Source organism: Harpia harpyja, chromosome 3, assembly GCF_026419915.1.
Source record: "Harpia harpyja isolate bHarHar1 chromosome 3, bHarHar1 primary haplotype, whole genome shotgun sequence".
NCBI classification, from domain to species: Eukaryota; Metazoa; Chordata; class Aves; order Accipitriformes; family Accipitridae; genus Harpia; species Harpia harpyja.
The window spans coordinates 45,667,439-45,681,612 of record NC_068942.1 but is presented as its reverse complement, the minus strand read 5'-3'; the positions used below and the strand labels follow the sequence as shown (position 1 = coordinate 45,681,612).

The following is a 14,174-nucleotide window of genomic DNA, read 5'->3' as shown; positions in this document are numbered from 1 at the left end:
ACATAGTAATTTGTAATTACATAGCTAGTTCCGTTTTGTGCTGACATTCTTACATACTGCTGTGAATTGATTCCTGTAATCTTCATAAAAACAGGTGGATGTATGGCCAGTGTTGTTCTCTGATTTTTATTTTTTTTCTTCCTTTTGTCCTAGATTCTCTGATACGTATCCAAGAAAGTCTCAATCAGGTATTGGAATGTGAAGCACTGTCTAAATCGGGATCATCAGAACTATCTCCTGTCAGCTTTACTGGTAAGGCTAAGACCTTGGTGCCATTTTCTTTCAACCTGTTCTTATTTGTTTTATCCCTTATGTATGTGTGTCCCACCACTTAATAGTAACTTGGGTTGCATTTAATGCAGATTAGTACGTCTCTACAGCTGGGTGCTTTGGGCCCAATTAAAAGAGAACTTAAAGGGGAACAAGAAGTATGTGGCTTTGTTTTGATTTTTGGTAGGTGTCTACAAAATATCTGAAAAATCAGCACAAAACCTTTCCGTTCCAGACCTTACAGAAAAAACCAAGCCTGAACAGACCATAGGAAACAGGACTACATCTGCAGGAGAAAAAAAAAATTACCTCTTTGCCACAGCTAGGGTGCTAGTGGATTAATGGTGCTGCAGGTTAATCTTTCTGTGTCTTGATTTCTGTACTCTCTCTTTGGGTATATAGGCAGAGCTTGTCTGGAAGCCCATCATTGTGGGACTTCTCCTTGTCTTCCTATTCTTTGGTCAGTAACTTTTTTTCTTCTGGATCTTAACTTTGGCTTTACAGTAGAAATCTCATTTGTGTTGTATTTTTTTGTCATTCTTTTGGTCCTTGAATTTACTTTTTTTCTAGGATCCCTCTTTTGACCTGAGGGAAGTAGCACACCTTGTACTGTCCGAGCGGCTCCACTCACAGTCCTCAAACACAAATAAATAGAAACAAAATAATTTAAACCAAAACAACTGACAAATATTTGTGGCTTAAAAACAACCACAAATCCTTCTATAGGTTCCATTCAGCATCTAATGCAAGAGATGCACTCTTCAGAGGACATATATTGTGAGAGATGCATGGTCTGTGCTCTCAGGGAATGACTAGCAAAGGATATCCTCGAACCTCCAAGGCTGGTGATTCTCAGCAAGTGATGGGCCTGAAGTAGAGTTGCACAGTGATATCCTGATCTACAGTTTAGGGTGTCTGAACTGTTCCCTGGTTCTGTATCCTGAACTGAAGACTCTTCTTGCTCTGCCTACATGAAGTGACAGCAGCGTCTTAGATTGGGCTGTGTAGCTCTTCAGTTTTTCTCATAATGGTCAACTTAATATCTGTATGTTGTTACAAAACTTGAATGCTTTGCCCTCTAATGTTCTTCTGCAATCCAGTATCTACTTGGATGAGCATGAGTTAGGTTTATTGGAGTGGAGATTTTTTTCTTTTTTAGCGTAGTGTTCAGGTGCACAGAAAGTGGCTTGCAGGGCTGCAATGACATGTTGAACTTTTTAATTAGCTTGTAGTGTAACTGGCTCACATCATATAAACTAAAAGCCTATCTAATACTGTAAGCTTGATTCAACGAGTATTTCATTGGCAAGGTCAAAGATCCCGAAGGCCAAAGACTTAAACTGCTGCCTCTTTGAACTGGTTTCCCCACAGTAGATTGTAAAGGGGACCAGAACAGGGAGGGATATGCTGTTGCTAGCCATACCACACCTCACCTAAGATACCAAAGAAAAGTCTTGGTCTTCAGGAATGTCAACACTGGGTATCCTTGAGATTATATTTTACAGTATATCGCTTTTTGGTATCCATATACTGGGGTCATTTTTTTTTCCTCCTCCTTTAAGTCTCTGCTTATGATACAAGAACAGATGTCGACAAGTTGTCTTATACTTCTCTAATTGTTATGGTAAATGTCTATTAATAAGTATGTACTCTTGCTTACCAGTATCGAAGTACTGTAAGTTTACAATCTTACAATTTTAGCTTAAAGCATATATATTCTTTTCACAATGTTACTCTGCCATGCCTGATTTGAAGGATAATGGTAGTCGTCTTGTGAGCTAGAAAGATCTTATAGCCTCAGTAAGTCTGTAGTGTTTTCTGGTATTCAAGACTCCATTAAACAGCTTAAATCCCATTCCATGTTTTTCTTGGCCTGGCTTTTTTTAAGGTGTTACCATATCTGCAAGTCCCAGAGACAGAAGTCTGCAGCAGAATTTGTTTCCTCAAGAATTTGTGCCTCCTGAGAAGCCACCACCAAAGCAGCAATGGATACCTGATGACACTGAAATGATATGTATGGTTTGCAAAACTGAACGCTTTACTATGGTAAGGAGCAAAAACAAAGTACAGACATTCCTAGAACTGTGACCTTAACATGAACACTTGCTCATAGTCTGTTTCCTAAGAGACACTAGCTACTTTAGCAAGTTTGTCTGTATCAGTGTAGGCCTGACAAGATTGCCAGTCCCTTGATATTTAACCATTAGTTTCTATTTAGTGTAGTTGAGGAGACTGGCAGCAGTTAGCTCCTTGCAGAGTCCTGTGAAGTGAGAGAACCTGAAGAGGAAATCTGGACATCAGAGAGGAGACAACTATGAGATCTCAAAAATGTGTAATAATAGCAGTATTAATATTTCAAAAGGCTGTCTAACTGACTGTGCTGGCAAGAACTAACATGAGCATCCTATAATTCAGATTACCAATATAGAAAATGTAATCTTTGCTGTTGCTTTTCTAAAATCTGTTGTTTCATAGAGTAGTTAACAACTGTATTGGCGCTCTAAGGGAGAATATTAATTTTGAGTTTTGCAGGTGTGCTGGCAGTCTGTTATCTTCTATTGCTTAGAAACAGTACTGTTTTCTCAAAGTATCTGTTGCTTTTGAATTTGAAAATTACTAAGATGGTGTCAGAAAGACAGTATACAGCTTCTAACTTTTCCAAGAGATGGTCTAATTAGTGCTGTGATCAACATTGGGACAATTTAAATAGTGGAAAGCCCAAGACTGCAGCAAACATGTTTTAAGTACCTACCTCTGGGTTTTGGGTTGGTTTTTTTCTTTGCCATGCCCTCTGCAGAAAGGGATTGTAACAGTGAGAATCAATCATTGTATAGTCCTGAAAAGCCTTATCATGCATGGTGTTTCCTCTCTTCAAATGGAGTAAGTTTACTCATGAGTGGAGGCATATATAGGAGGGGACTTCATTAAATTCTTTCTGTTGCTCATCCATGACCTCTTATGCTTAGTTTAACAGGCGCCATCACTGCAGGCGCTGTGGCAGGCTGGTGTGCAGCTCTTGCTCCACCAAGAAAATGGCAGTAGAAGCTTGCAGAGAAAATCTGTCTCGTGTATGCGATCAATGCTATAGCTACTACAACAGAGAACATCTGCCTGGCTTGGTACAAGACACAAGCGCGTAAGTCCTTCCATTCTAGTTCTCAATTTCATGTACACAGCAGAATGTGTGAATGGAACAAGAGAGAAATAAACATCTGGGTTTATCTGGATAATATAATAACATCAGCTTTTTGGTCTCCAGCTGTTGGGATTTTCAGGTTTGGTAGATATGGCGATGTTCCTTATGCCTCAGTTTACTTTTCAGATTAGAAAGAACACTGGAGAGCTGGGCAACAAAGTCCTTGATCAGTTGATGCTTACAGAATTATTAAACCTAAGAACTGAATGCTTTGATGCAGAACATATTCAGCACAAACTACTACAGTGTGACAAAGTTTCTTGCAGTTTACTCGGCTCCTGGATTAACATTACATGTTGACTAGCTCTGCTGAACATATCAGTGTTTTAATGTTATTCCACAATCCCTTGATTACAACTCCTTGAACCCTTGGGGATTCAAAAGCAAGTTCATGATTAGATAGGCTTTGAAACTGCCCTTAATAAAAGGGACAGCTGTGATGACAGATTTTCATGATGTGGTTGCTTTAAGCTGAGAATTGGACTGAAATTCGTTGTGTGTATGTTAGGCCATCTGGTTTTACTCTCTGTGACCCTGTTAAGCCTGCTTATACTGTCATAGCCGATACTGCCATCAAGGTCACAGAGAGTAAAACTCACTCTTTTCAGCTGCACTTTCAGCTGCATTTCCTCTTTTCCTTGCAAGCCTGCAGGTAGCAGTATCCACTATGGCAGTATCAGCAGGCTTGCTAGGAAAAGATGAATACTGTGCAGATATGAAAAGGAACCTCTGAAAAAACAAGCAGTCACCTCTAGCTAAACCAGTTTGCGTCAGAATGGTTGCTTATACTGCCAGATTAGGTCATCAGAGCCTAGCAGTGAGCTTGAATGCCACCTGTCACGTTCTAATTGCTTAAGTGCCTGGGTTTTTTTTATACTCACCCAATTTGTATATCAAAACCAACTAAATCTTAAGGACGGAGACCTGGATGCCAAAAACTTCATTTTAGCTCTGACATATTCTGATACTGGCAGTTCTTCTTGTTCTCAGTGTCTGCTTTTTTATGATGTGTGCAACAGTACTATTCCTACAGAAGGTTATAAGAACTGATTACTTAGTGTAGTTGAAATACAACAGTGCAGAGGCAGGATCTTAGATTTCCAGACAGTAGGGGGCAGGGGCAGGGCAATGGGTCAGAGAGGGCAGGGAGGGAGAGATGTTAGATTTTTACAAGACAGTGTTCTGAAATGGCTAGCCGTATTGATCTCTCTTAAAACTATGTTTTCCCCAGTGTGCTGCAGTAGGCATGATGTTTCTTTCTGTTACTTTATTACAGCAGAAAAGAAGATCCGGACCAAGTGGAAGGTAAGGAATGGAGTAACGTTAAAGTTCAATTTTTTGAAGTGCCTGATTAGCAGCAGAGTTAGAGATAGGAAGGTGATACATCTAGTTGCAGCTGAAGGGTGATCAAAACTTGAGTTACAAAATATCACTGATGGTTTTTGCATTTGCAGGCTGAAATTGAGCATTCCAAACTTCTGTGAATGGAAATTGAGATTTAGGAGAGATGTCTGAGCCAATTTTGAACGTGCTGGATGGGGATTAAAGGAAGGAACTGAAAAACAACAGTTAGAGAATGCACCTTGCATACCAGAAACAGTCAGTGAGAGGCTGTGGTATGAGTAGGAATTAATTAGCCCACTACAGACCTGTGCTGAGTGATCCTCTTTTTACAAACCATGATAGTACAACTCTGAATACCACCGCAGTGCGCTGTGGTGTTTGATACCCCATGCTGGCTGGGGATAGCACAGGATGAGGCCCCTCTGGTTGTGTCCTGAGTTCCATCTCCTTTGCTGGTTGTGTGAATATGGACTAGTAATTTCTCTTCGGTGCCTCAGTTTCCATGTCTAATATAACACTTCAGGAATAATAATACAATTTAGTTGACTTTTTCTTTTTACCTGCCATTTTTCCTCAGAAGATATTTAGTGTTTGTTGCTTAGTCTGGTGTTTGAGGTGATTCTGCAAAATTTTCCTACACTGACGTGAAATTGTGGCAGACCAAAACATAGTTATTTGAAGTGCTTATAGCAGTAATGTGAAACATGGTGCCAAATTTGCATTTGTGCTACAAAACAAATTAAAATATTTTTCCTTACTTGTCGCCTTTTTAAGTATGATGGGCTATTTGAGTATTTTTTTTTTTTTGCTGTTGACAGAAGTTTGCTTTACTTACTGCTGCCTTTGTTACAAGACTGAAACAGCTGAAATGCAGTTTCTGAGCTGCTGCTTCTGGTTAGGTATTTCTCTTTGCCTGCAGCATTGCTACACAGCACTGGGCCCATACTATTCATGCAGTAGGAGTGAATAAGAACAGTACAGAAATCCTCAGATGTAAGAGGGAAAGTGTTTTATTCTGCTTTTCTAACTTATCTGATGAGACTGTGAAGAAGGCTTATCATATATCAAATATTTTCAAGCCTGGTTTATTGTAATTATTCCAGTTTCCAGTTCAATTTAGAAATAGTGTTTTTCTCTTTTTTTCTTTTTTTTTTTATTCATCCTACAGTTTTAGTTACTCAACACTCTAACAGTCCTTCTGTGAAAACTACAGCAGTGATTTTTGAGACTTTTAAAGTTTTTCCAGGGAGAAGAGGAAGTTGATCAGGGCAAAGAGTAGTAAATTAGCATTATTCTCCATTTCTTAGCATTGTGAGATTGGCCATTGTTTTTCTGCCAGGAACCACAATCACAAACTTGAGCAGCAGAGGGCTTGTGCACTCTCGGCTGCACTCAGATGACAGACAATATTTGATCTGTAGCTATTCTGGGTTACTAATTTCAAAACAGAAATTTCCTTAATCTGGAGGAAAGAAAAAGACTTCACAGAAATGAAATTTCTTGAATCATTTGATCAAATACCCAATTTTCTGCAGTACTAGTTTATATGAAAATGTAAGGAGTTAGCTCATCTTCTCACAGTCTTTTGTCCTCAAGCTGCTGGGCTATATGTTCAAATAACGAATTCTAAAAAGAAGATACAGGCAGTTAAGTCAATTTACGCTTTCTTTTACAACTTGTTCTTCAGTTTCCCTTTTTAGCTGTAACCCACAGCTGTCATATTTCCACTTCCCTCCTGCTCAGAAATATTTAATAACTTACCTGAGGGAAGGCTAAAGAGGGGAGGTTGCTGTGCTTGATGTCCAGTAGGGTAAGAGTTGGGTAATCATTTGAAGACATGTTACTGGAGCCAGTTTTTGGTGACAGGGTGTTGGTAACAGTGAGAGTAAGTTTAGGTACAATTTGGCAGCCTGCTGAGGAATGGAAATGTTTCTGTAATCTGTGTGCTGGACATGTGATACTGGCAGGAAGTGGCACAATGAGAGGATTACAGATAACTGTTTTATGAGAGTATAGGAATGCTCTGCATTATGTGTCCTTAGCCAGCTTTGTTGCTTCTTATACAGTGATTCTACCTGGTGTTTTCTTTTTGGCTGCAGAAACTTCTAATCATGAATATTCCACAGTGGTGCGAATACCCAAGGCGACTGAGCTTGAATGGATTTTTTCCCTGAACGAAGAGGAGAATGAAATTGTACGCAGTGAATTTTATTATGAACAGGTGAGATCTGGAGAAAGAGAGTCCAATATAATCAGTTCGCTGGAGAACTATCTCAATACCCATGTTTGTCTCTCTTTCCTCGAATTGTCAGGCTCCCAGCTCTTCCTTGTGTATTGCCATCCTTAGTCTGCACAGTGACAGCATAGTGTGTGGCCACCAACTGATAGAGCACTGCTGCAAGTTGTCTCAAGGGCTCGCTAATCCTGAGGTGGATGCTGGTCTCCTCATGGACATCATGAAACAATTGCTCTTCAGTGCCAAAATGATGTTTGTAAAAGCTGGAAGGAGCCAGGATCTAGCTCTCTGTGACAGGTGATTAGTCAGATGTTCACTAGGATGTATTGAGGTATTGTCGAGACCATTATCCTTTTTTACTCGGGAGTGAAGGGTGGGAGGGTTGTTTTGTGATTGTACTGCGGACATTTTAAACAAGAAGAGAAGCTCATAATGTAAGAATTCAAATAGTAGAAATTCAAGCAGTATGACTACATGATAATTACTGAGAAAATTCTCAGAGCAGGGAGAAATAATTCACAAAGACTGGGGTAAATATTTTATTTCTGATTTACTTCTGATATTGTGTATCTGCTTTCAATCTATATTTCAATATAGAATCTCAAACCTGCATTTCCTGAGAATGAGCATTTTACACTTTCTGAAGTTTTGTCCTACAAAGCTTGAGGTGGCAGGTGTAATACATGAATTTCACATGTACTAGTTTGATTTGGTAACATGTAGCTGGTGTCTGCAGTCAGCATGTGCCAGTGTTCTACTGAACGTGGCAAAAAAACCAATAAAAAATAGTCTGGATAGGATAGTATGATGGATAGAGAAACCTGGTATACTGGTGATTAGGAACCGCTGTTCTAAGAGTTGTCTTTGACATAAAGTTCTTTATGATAATAGTGAAAGTTTGCATATTTGTTTAACCTCATTGTTTTCTCCTAGCTACATCAGCAAAGTGGATGTGTTAAATATTTTGGTTGCTGCTGCTTACCGTCCAATACCATCTTTGGATCAGGTTCTTCTTCCTGCAGCAGTAACAAGACTAAGAAATCGGCTTCTGGAAGCAGAGTACTATCAGCTAGCTATAGAGGTAATGACAATGGAGGGATGTCAGTGTTAATAATGCTTCTGTAGTGGCTTTTGCTTTTCTTCCTCCTGAGTTCAGATGGATGTGATGTGTGAAATTTATTTAAACAGTTACAAACTGGGATTAAATTTTTCAACAGGGAAGAAATAATTTTCTGAAAACTGGAAAAAAATTTCTGAGAAGGGAAAGTCCTTCTGCTGTGGAGCAGGCTGCTGAAGGGAAGGGTAGGGGCCTTGTTTCCTGGTACAATTAAAATTGGAATGGACTTAACTGCAAGAAAGTCATTAAATGGAGGAATCTTGCATCCAGTAGAAGGGCTGAGACATCCTTTGTGGCAGGACTTTATCTGAAGCTTGTATGTTTGATTTCATTTGTCTGTAATCCCACAGCAGACATTAGTAAGACACCTTTCCCAAGCATTTACTTGGAAATCAGCAATGGTGGCAAATACATCTATCAGAGTTCATCTGGTGTGGTTTGTCATCTTCTGTCTTTCTTTTGCTCCCAGAATTTCATAAGCCTCTGTTTTATTGCATTGCAGTTTAAGAACAGGATTATGATACTACAAACAGGATTAGGATTTTTAAGGGGTAATAAACAGCAGGAATAGATGACCTCTTTGAATAAATATGGTTCATGTTTAAAGGCAGCTGGTGTATTAAAGAAAATCAGGAATAAATTTGATCAGCAAAGTTCTGTGAAATAAAAAATATCCTGGTGGTTTGTGAAGCATCTTCTGTTGCTTTTTTTGAAACCACAAACCTGATGAATTCTGCTCTGTAAAAATCGTCTGCTTTAGAAAAGCAGATGTGAAAATGTCCTGAATTTTAAAACTGCTGAACTGAAATTTCCCAGAAAGATAGTTGCTTAAACTTGTAAAATAAAAAATACTTCCATGTTTGGAGATTGTGGGTGTTTTGGTAGTTGGCATTTTGTGCCAGTAATATGGAAATAATCAGCACTGATTTTTTCAGGTTTCGTTTTGGTTTTAATGGGAAATGTGCTCTAGGAAGTGAAAGGTCACAATCTCAGACTGTGTGGTAAGCCAGTTTTCCTGTTTTCTATACTGGGACTGTGTTGCAATATTAACGAATTATTTCGAATTTAGGTTTCTACAAAATCTGGGTTGGACCCAGGTGGAGCATGGCATGCCTGGGGCATGGCTTGCCTTAAAGCTGGAAACTTAAGTTCAGCAAGAGAGAAGTTTAACCGCTGTTTAAAGCCACCTATGGATCTAAACCAGCTGAACCATGGTTCAAGGCTAGTCCAGGATGTGATACAGTACCTGGAGTCCACAGTGAAGCCCATACTCATTGCGGTAAGGGTCTTCTGTTCTGTCTGCTCTGAAGGGCTATAACAAAGCCAAGTAATGATGTTTTAATACAAATCTTATGGCAACACGTTACAACATCAGGTGTTAGGGGTTTTTTTTCCTTCTTTTGTCATGATTGCATATTGCAAACTGAATATTGTTGGGAAATTTGTTAGCTGTTTCATCACAGTGAATTGGTGGCTGAGAACCAGACAATAGGATTTCATAGTATCTGGGGACATACTTAGTGGAGGGGAAAGCTGTACTGGTTAACATGTTATTACTACAGTATGAGGAAACTAAACTCAATCCCAACAATATGTTGTGGTGCTGCAGTAATGCCATTTTTTTGACTGAAACTGATAACTTTGCAGGAATTCAAAGGAGAATTTACAAATGCTGTCCCACTCTTCTTTCCTTGTCAAAAAGCACTATTACATGGTTTGGGATTAGCTCTGGAAGTTCTGATTAGGTACCAAAAAATGACTTTTAATACTAAGTAACTGCAGAATCATAATATTGAAAGACCTCTTAGTCGTACATATTTTAGGAGAATAAAAAAGCTTGTTTGAACTGGGTTATTGAAGTAGCTGTTGACAGTGGAATTGTGTTTAAATAAGCCTCCTGTCTGTCCCTGGAAACAGCCATGCTAGCTACAGCAATGTTCAGCACCTCTGTTGATAGCAGGGTTCCAATCTAGTGTTTATAAAAAGCATTACTGGATTCGCACCCCTCTAAAGTGATAGCTATTTTAAAAACAACAATAACAGAAATGCTTCAGGGCTGAGTGACAAGATCTAACTGAAAAGAAAGTTTTCTTCTTACTCATCACCTGTCATTGATTCTCTGCTTTAATGGCAGGATGATGATTACTTTGCCACATTAAGGGAACTTGAAGCCACACTGAGAACAAGAAGTCTGTCTCTGGAGATGATGTGTGAGGGGAAAATTCAGCACAACAGCTACTATCAAGAGTGCTTGTTCTATTTACATAGTTACGGCACTAATCTGGCGATAATAAGCTTTTACATGAGGCATGACTGTATGAGAGAAGCACTGCTTCACTTGCTAAATAAGGTGAGTAATCTAATTTGCCACAACCTAAATTGAAATTTGAAAAGTAGCTAAGAGGGCTTCAAGGGTAGTCTAAGATGGTAATGAGCATCATGCAGCATTCTGGGTGTTTTTCTGCACAGGAGTTTTCTGAGGTCCTAAATGTTGTTATACTAACTATCCCGTGACTGACGAGAATTCAGGGACATGAAAAAATAACTTTGATCTTTATATCTTGTGTTTAATCTCTCTTTCCCATTGTGTTGAAACAGTGGCTTCTAGAGAGGATAAAATGGTTTATTTTTTTTTGATAGAGGTCCTGCATCAACAACACTTTGTCTTTTTTCTACAAAGCTGAAAACTTGGGACTAATTCTCATACAGTTCAGAAGAGAGAAGGAAGATTTTGAATTCCGGTGTGCTGATAACACTAGACTTTATCACAGTAGCTCTGCCTCTTGGTATTGTTTGTTGAATTGGACATTCTCGTTTGCACTTCTGTAACTGTTAGGAATATAAGGGAATACAGGATCATGTCCCAGAAGACAGAAATCTAGGGAAGCCAAAACGTGGTTTCCAGTTCTCCCTTAGGAAAACTGCATAATATAGGAGGGCTTAAGAATGTCTGGAGAAGACAGTTCTGTTGGTGCTAAATTACAATTAAAGCTAGAAATTATTCCAGTAAGGTTCTCACTAATTCATTAAGGGTGCTTCTTGGGAGATGTGGAGGAGATGTGAATTCATTGCATCTCACCAGCCTGAAAGCTGCTAAGTGTGTGGGGTTTGAAGTGGTTTTTGCTTTTTTAAGTTTCTGTGCTTGTGTTTGATTTACTGATTTTTTTGTATTATTATTATTTGAAATAATTCTTATTGAGAAAGTACAACTTGAAACATCAAATTCCATTATCTTCAGTCTGCTTACGAGACTTATTAATAGAAAATTAAGTTGTCTTATCAGCCCTGCTTTCTCATTGTATCATCAGTCATTTTAAGCTCATATACTTACCTGCATATCAAATTTCCTTTTCAAATATATCCTTCATATTGGTTTAAATTTGCCTTTAAAGTTGCATATTTTTGCAATGTTGGTGAAATAATTTCACTTGTTAAGTAACAGGCTTTGAAAATACTTTAGACATACAATTTGATGTGGAAGTTTTGGACAAGGAGACTGGTAGTAATCACGCAAACTAGAGAAGAAGGTTTGTTACCTTAAAGCTGTAAGGTACTAGGCTTCTGATGAAACATTTTGCAGTTGGTGTGGAAACATTTTATGTGTACAGGCTTTGTAGCTTCTATCTTACTCTGAGATTTAAAAAAAAAAAAAAAAATCCATATTGTGTCTTCAAAATGTTTGTGGAGGCCATGTTGTCACACATGCTTCTTTCCATAGTAACATTAATATGTGAGGCTGCATTTGCGAGACCATAATCAGGAGGTCAAGGGATGTAAATATCCCCCTCAGCTCACTACTTGTGAGGTTTCATCTGAACTACTGTGCCCAGTTTTGGGTTCCCTAGTACAAAACAGACATTGTCAAAGTGGAGCAAGTCTAATGGAAGGCCACCAAAGTGGTTAGGGGCCTGAAGCGCATGATATATGAGAAGAGTGATAGAGCTAGGTTTTTCCAGCTTGAAGAAGGCAAAAGGAGATCTATGTGCTGTCTTCAGCTACCAAGTGGGTGATTGTAGGGAAGATAGAACCAGGCTTATCTCATGTGCACAGTAAAAGGATAAGAGATAGTGGACACAATTTGAAGCAAGGGAAATTCCAACCGGATACAAGGAAAAGTTTTTTTGCAGTGGGGATATTTAGACATAGTGACTGGGCCCCAGAGAGGCAGTTTAATTGCCCTACTTTGTTATGCTCAGAACTTGACTGGACAGGCCCAGAGCAGTGTGACCTAACCTGGAAGTCATTCTTTGATTGGGGGTTTGAACCAAATGACCTCCAGAGATCCCTCCCAACCTAAATTATTTATTCATTTCATGATCTCTGTCACTTAATACTCCTTTATGTTATATGAAGAAAATCAACAAGCTGCTGTGGCTTTGCTTCAAGCAACCTTTCTGATGTTTGTGTAGGAATCCCCATCGGAAGTGTTCATTGAAGGGATCTTCATTCCAAGTTATGAAAGTGGAAAACTGCATATGTTGGAGAACTTGCTGGAGACCATTGATCCAGGATTGGAGAGCTGGGGAGTCTACTTGATTGCAGCCTGCAAATACTTGCAGAGAAAGAACTACTACCATATTCTGTATGAGCTGCAACAGTTCATGAAGGTAAGATGAGGGTCAGTGCCATCTCTTTCAGTGAAATGTTGAATACTGACTTTTGATTATTTACATTGGTGTAAATCTGCATGATGGACAACTATATTTTTGCTACATTACAATCCTAAAAAACAGAGAGGAAGGTGTGAGCCTGACTGAAGCTGACCTGCTGTGCGTTTTTCATGGATCTGGCGCATTGCAGTAGCTTAACTACTGTTTTGAAGAAAACAGAGCATTGCCTGCTTTGTGTGAGCACTTTAGTACAGTTTAGTACAGCAATTAGTGAAGGTGGTGTACTTTGGTTCATCTTAGTGTTCAGTATATTTCTTCTAGGATCACGTTCGTGCTGCCATGACCTGCATTAGATTTTTCACTCATGGAGCAAAGTCTTACACTGAACTGGGAGGCAAACAGACATGGCTTCTAAAGATCAAGGACCATCTCAAAGTCTATCTGCAGGAGGTCTCAAGAAGTTCAGGAAGGAAAAAAATGGCATTCACTTTTCGGAAGAAAATGTCTGCTACAGATGTGTCAAGGTATCTACAAACATGAACCTAAGTTACAGGAAAGGGGAAATTCAGGCTGTCGTCCTTTCGTTGTTGTCGTCCTTTCGTTGTTGTCGTCCTTTCGTTGTTGTCGTCCTTTCGTTGTTGTCGTCCTTTCGTTGTTGTCGTCCTTTCGTTGTTGTCGTCCTTTCGTTGTTGTCGTCCTTTCGTTGTTGTCGTCCTTTCGTTGTTGTCGTCCTTTCGTTGTTGTCGTCCTTTCGTTGTTGTCGTCCTTTCGTTGTTGTCGTCCTTTCGTTGTTGTCGGGGTTTTTTTTTTTTTTTTTTCCAGTGGTTGTGTTTAAGTTGGTTGTAGCTAACACATGGTAGCTGTGCCTGACCCAAATCTTACTTTTATGTAGTTGCAAGTACAAGATTCCCATTAGCTTTTCCCCCAACAGCCCAACCCAGGAGATGAGCAAATGTTTCTACTAAAAATATCAGTCTATGTATCATCTACCTTCCTTTAATTTAAAAAACAAACCCTACAGTGTATAGGCAGCTATGTATCAACCACAAGTTTTCGTGCTTCTGCTCTTCCTTTCCTCTCCACAAAGCAAGCAGCTTTGTGGTGCTTAGCTTCTTACCAGGGCTAACTCACAACATTCAACTATGTACAAGTTATAGGTGCCAGACATAACTGAATCCCCGTATTCAAAATTTGAAGTGTAAATTTAGCCAGATCTCTCTTTTACTTGGGCTTTTATATCTTGGTTTTCTTAGGGGCTTTTTTCTTTCTTTTTCTTAGGCTGGACTCTAATTTAAAGGTGGGGAGGAGTGTGTGTGATGAGGTGGAAAAGAGGGAGCCAGATATTTGGGATCCAGATTCTTTGGCTAACTTCTTTTCAAATAATGTGAACAAGTGCTCTCC

At 39.2% G+C, this 14,174-nt stretch overlaps 1 protein-coding gene across 5 annotated transcripts in view; it reads left to right on the top strand.

Annotated features, from left to right (window-relative positions):
* Positions 1–14,174, top strand: part of ZFYVE26 (zinc finger FYVE-type containing 26) — a 51,396-nt gene that overhangs the window by 30,371 nt on the left and 6,851 nt on the right. For all 5 annotated transcript variants that reach the window (XM_052782403.1, XM_052782399.1, XM_052782402.1 and 2 more), the window contains 11 exons: positions 154–252; positions 2,159–2,316; positions 3,237–3,406; positions 4,743–4,771; positions 6,910–7,031; positions 7,123–7,343; positions 7,980–8,127; positions 9,233–9,442; positions 10,298–10,513; positions 12,573–12,770; positions 13,095–13,297. In XM_052782403.1, coding sequence (XP_052638363.1) covers positions 154–252; positions 2,159–2,316; positions 3,237–3,406; positions 4,743–4,771; positions 6,910–7,031; positions 7,123–7,343; positions 7,980–8,127; positions 9,233–9,442; positions 10,298–10,513; positions 12,573–12,770; positions 13,095–13,297 — 1,774 coding nt within the window. The remainder of the gene's footprint in view (positions 1–153; positions 253–2,158; positions 2,317–3,236; positions 3,407–4,742; positions 4,772–6,909; positions 7,032–7,122; positions 7,344–7,979; positions 8,128–9,232; positions 9,443–10,297; positions 10,514–12,572; positions 12,771–13,094; positions 13,298–14,174) is intronic.